This window comes from Kogia breviceps, chromosome X, assembly GCF_026419965.1.
Source record: "Kogia breviceps isolate mKogBre1 chromosome X, mKogBre1 haplotype 1, whole genome shotgun sequence".
Lineage (NCBI taxonomy): Eukaryota > Metazoa > Chordata > Mammalia > Artiodactyla > Physeteridae > Kogia > Kogia breviceps.
Genome location: NC_081330.1, coordinates 22194183 through 22199014, shown reverse-complemented (window position 1 = coordinate 22199014; position 4832 = coordinate 22194183). Strand labels below are relative to the sequence as shown.

Genomic DNA, 4832 nt, shown 5'->3' with positions numbered 1-4832 from the left:
GCTGTTGAAATGTAACAGTATATACAGCATATTCTGATATTGGGAATAAAGAAAGTTATTTTAAGGTCTTTGAAGTCTAGTCTGAACAGCACAAATCTTAGGTGAATTTAAGGAAGTGGGCCAAGTTTTTGGCTTTATCCTAGAGCAAGATTAGTAATCTTAGATCAGGGGATGGCCATCGTCATTTCAGAGCAATTAATCTGTAGATTGTTGGCAGAAAATAAAAGCTGAGGAAGTATACTTGCTTAAGGTAGGGAGGGGGAAGAAATTTAGGCTGGAAGAACAGAAAGTGCCTTATGCAAAAAGTTACAAGGCAAAATCTGAGCTAATATTTGTAAATTGATGTTATCTGCTATGCCTTTTATTTCCCCTCTCACTTGCAGGGAAGTTTCCAGAGCTGTATTCTGGGAAATATGTGTACACACACACACACACACACACACACACACCATACTGAGCCAATAAACTAGAATGTAGGATGAAGAGAAGAATTGCAAATTGAGGGGCTAAAAAGTAAAAGCCAATATGATTCTTAGAGGGATTTTTTTATAGTGCTATTCTTGTTTCATCTTCACAAGTGAGACTCAGATTGCAAAGCAGTTTAACCCCCCAAACTCTGTTCTCCACCAAGTTAATAGTATGCACCCCCTAAACTGGAAGTTTAAATTACAAGATTAGGCATGGTACTCTGCTCAATGTTTGTAATTCCACCCTGGAAGAGGAGATTTGACAACTACCTTTTCTACATAAAACTCCAGAAATCACTCTTAACAAAAGACCATGCCACCATGATTCTTCTAAAATTGTCTTGATGATTTGTCTTTCTAACTCGACTGCAACTGGGTTAATGTAGCGAATGCCTTTAAGTTCATCTACTGCTGTGCAAAAAGGAATCATACATTTAGCTTCAGAGGAGTGTCACAGATTTATCCCCTCCTCCTCCTCCCGGCTCCTTTTCTCCCTCCCTTCCCTAGCAACTGGTAACCTCATAAAGAGGACTCCAAATCTAGAAAGAAGCAGTTGGTCCCTGGCTTCATTCGACCTGCCAAGCTGCTCTAAAGGAGAAGCACCAGTCATTTCTCCAGACTGAGTTGGCTTGGCGTGGGCGTTCAGCTGGTTTTCTCCGTCACCTCAAGAAGGCTTTGCTGATCTAATTTCTCCATGGCTTGTACCGAAAATGTGTAAGTACAAAACTGTGTACAACTATTTAGGTTGAAGGCAAAAGGCAATTTGAATTGTTTTCCTGTGTGAGTGCGACACGGACAGCAGGGAGGAGCGGGTTGCAAAGGATGCGGAAGGGGATCACAGACAAAAGCGTGAAGGACATAAATTCAGGTACTAAGAACACTGGAGTTTTAAATGTAATTTTGAAGTTGCAAATCCTTAGTCTAAATTGTGGCGTTTAAATATGAGGAAATTCTTACTCTAGGGTGTGGTATGGGTGGAATGAAAGAAAATTTTAACAAAAGTCGGTGTAAATGTTGAATGATGCTTCATGAAAGAGAAACAAACTGGAGTGTTCGTTAGCATAACTAACCTTTCTTCGACTTCTGTGGAGAAAAAAAAAAAAAAAAAAAAGTTTTCCCTCATAAAGACTTTCCAGAGCACTCCTACCAGAATCTAAATGATGGGTTTAGTGGATCACAGATCCTACTGGGACTGAAAGAGCTGGTGTTTCCTCTGTTTATCTAGCGCGCCTGTGCACTGCAGCTTTTAAGGAAGCTATCTGAGTCTTCTAGGCTGCCTTGTTGCCTTGAGGAGGTGGGAATATGGGAAACCGGGTGGAGCCACAGGTCAGCCATAAAGGGAAGCCACAAAGCCTGATGCTAAAGAGGCCGCCCGGTGAAGGGCAAGTGAATCGAAGAAGTGTTTGCCGACTACACCTGGGAGGAGATCGGGCTCCCCCTTTTCCCACTGTGTATTCCAGAGAATTCCATCAATCACATATTTCAGATATTTTCTGGTCACCGCGTTTCCATTTTTATTAACCTGTTTATTTCTGTTTGGGCAAGCCTTGGAGGGCACGCCCCTTCACCCACAGCAGTAGCTGCCGATGAACACGGGACCCCGGAGCTGCGCCCCGGCGTGCCCCTCCGGTGTCCGAGTTCCATGCGGAAGGATGCCGCGCAGTCCTGGGGCCTCCCTCGCGAGCCCCTGAGACCTCCCTTCAGCGCACTGACCGAGCGCACTGCAAGAGAGCAACTGGAGCGTCCCTCAGAGAGAACAGGATCCTGCGTTCCTGTCGACGGTTCGAGAGCTCTCAAACCCCCCTATGAGCCACCACCTGCTGTTGCAGGAGAGTCCCTAGCAACGGCAGAAGTCAATAGCTCTGAGGGGCTGGCGGGCCGGAGGCAGAGGGGACAGGATTCTATTAATGTGTCCCGGGAATTCTCTGGCGGCCCTCCCGCACAGTTGGTGGGGGGGACGAGGGTCAGCAATGGGGGCACTGAGAGAGGTGGCAGTAATGCAAGGTTATATGTGGCTTTGCCAAGGGGTCAAGGATTCTTTCCATCCAGGGGCCCTCAAGTAAGAGGACTGCCCCCTATCCCCACCCTCAGATCAGGGATAATGATGGAGGTGCCTCCAGGAAGTACGAGAGTGGCCTGCAAGGAAAGGTTGGCTCACGTTTCTTTCCCACTGGGAGGCCCGCGGCACCCCGTGGAGAACTGGCCAAGGCCTATGCCCTTGTCGTCCAGCACTCCAGGTTTACCCTCTTGCGGTACTGCTCATTGCTTCATTCCTCCTCGTCCTCCAAGTTTCAATCCATTTCTCGCTATGCCTTTTGCTCCTCCCCCGATATTTGGTCCTCCACTGCCTTCCTATTTTGCTAATTTCCCTTCCTGGGGAATGCCGGCTCCTGCATCCTCAAACAGAGAGAACAACTGATGGCAAAAAAAGGAAGGAGGGGAAAAACAACAGTTGCGAAAAGAGGTGAAAGTTACTCATCTATGTTTTTATATTTGAAACCCCCTACCCTCTTTCAGCCTGTTTAGTACTAATGTGCCTTACATACTTGGAAATTCAATAAAGGCTCTAAACTTTGAAATATTGTGAACTATTTTTTTCGATGCCACTTTTGGAGCTGAAGCCTTGGATTTTGTTTTCTACTTTTAAGGAAATGAAAGCAGTAATGTGCCAGTGTTTTGTAAGTAGCTTAGTTGAATCCCTACCAATGGTCACAGATAATGAGAAAAATGCCCAAACACTAAAAGTAGCCAGATGAGACTGAGGTGAGAGTAACAGAGCCAACATTTCACAGCCAGTTAGACGCAGAACCAGGCTGAAAAGTTAGGAAAGAAAAGGGGCAGGGGAGATGGGAGAGTTCTACACCATTGCTTCAAAGATGAACTAGTGTTTGTCTCTCAGCATTTCACTGTTGCTAAATACATGGTATAGATAGGGCTGGCTTACTAGAAGTCCGGGGACAAGATGGAACCGGGCTGAATCTTTCACCCATTCTCGAAACAAAGGGTACTATATACTCAGAACTTTTAAAGGCAAATGAAAACATTTCACTCATGTGGAATTATTTTCTCCGACACTGCTATGTTTGTACTCTTCATAAGTGCTACAGCACCCCATTATCATGATGGCTCTGAGAGATTATCCAAAGCCCAGATGGGAGCTTTTTCAAATTCTAGTGACAAAGATATGGGCACAGCATGCAGGGTAGAAATATGGCCATTCTGACCACTATACGAATTCATTCACACAGTGGTCCTAAAACACAACGACACTGTCTATGAAGAACCACTAAATTAGAAATATCTTTAGAGGATGGTTCTTCCAATGAGCATTTTTCATGCGCAGAGCTGATGATGTAGGTGATGTAAGCAGTCAGTTAATGGTTGACAAAACCTACAGATCCAAAAGGCACCTAGCCTATAAGCAAAACCATTCATGTGTTTTCAGCACCAATCGCGGGTTCTTCACTACTCTGGGGAAAAAAAAAAACAAAAACAAAAAACAACGCATGGATCCGTGAAGTTTCTTTTTCTCCATTTGATTCAGAATAGATTGTTCTAAATTTACAGGTGCTAGTGCAAGGAGCACTGGATAAAAGGAGCATCTGGATAGAGCTTGCTAAGGTTCCCCTCACTCTGTCCTGAAGCTGGTGCAATTCCATCAATTCACCGTGGTGGGTTGCACAGAAGCGTGCAGCAAATCATTTGAACAGCTGCTCGCTATGAGGTAGCTTAGTCCCACAGTACCAAACACTTATTGAATTTTCAGCCTTAATGAACAGAGGAGTTGGGCATGCTTAGAGTCATCAAAAATATCTTTTGAGCCAGATGTTAAAAGATATTTTGACAAGAAATCAAGTTGTTGTGTCAACGGCAGTGCTGCATCTCTGGAGAGTTGCCAAAAGGTGTGGTAAGTGACAGCAGAACACGATACGTTTTCCTTCTCAAAGGAAGTAGCTCCGATAAACACTCAGAAAGACTCTACTCACAATTACAGCAATCCATGACAAATTTACTGTAACAAGAAAGTGCCACCAACACAAGCTGCTCTTTTTAAACCCTCTGTTCTCTTTCCTAATACCCTCTGCATGTTATTTTCTATGCCATTTTGAAACACTGAGCCCCTACAGTATGCAACAAAAAATAACTATTAGCAAATTGAGGCGTTGAAGTTTCCTTTATAACTCTGTGGTGTAGGATAAATACATTTTCTTTAGTTTATGCAGAGCTCTGTGCCTATATAATAGGTTTCAGTAAACACAAGTATCAAATAAGCCTGGGATCCTGTTGTTAAATACAAGTGAAATGCAAATATTTTTGTTTATTCACAGCTTCCATATAGAAATACTGTATTACCTTATTATCATA

At 43.9% G+C, this 4832-nt stretch overlaps 1 protein-coding gene across 1 annotated transcript; it reads left to right on the top strand.

The window, feature by feature from the left end:
- Positions 1–997: 997 nt before the first annotated feature.
- PRR32 (proline rich 32) lies at positions 998–3046 on the top strand. The gene is made up of 2 exons (XM_059050080.2): positions 998–1181; positions 2013–3046. The coding sequence occupies exons 1-2, from the start codon at positions 1162–1164 to the stop codon at positions 2884–2886; spliced, it is 894 nt and encodes a 297-aa protein (XP_058906063.1). The 5' UTR covers positions 998–1161; the 3' UTR covers positions 2887–3046.
- Positions 3047–4832: the final 1786 nt, after the last annotated feature.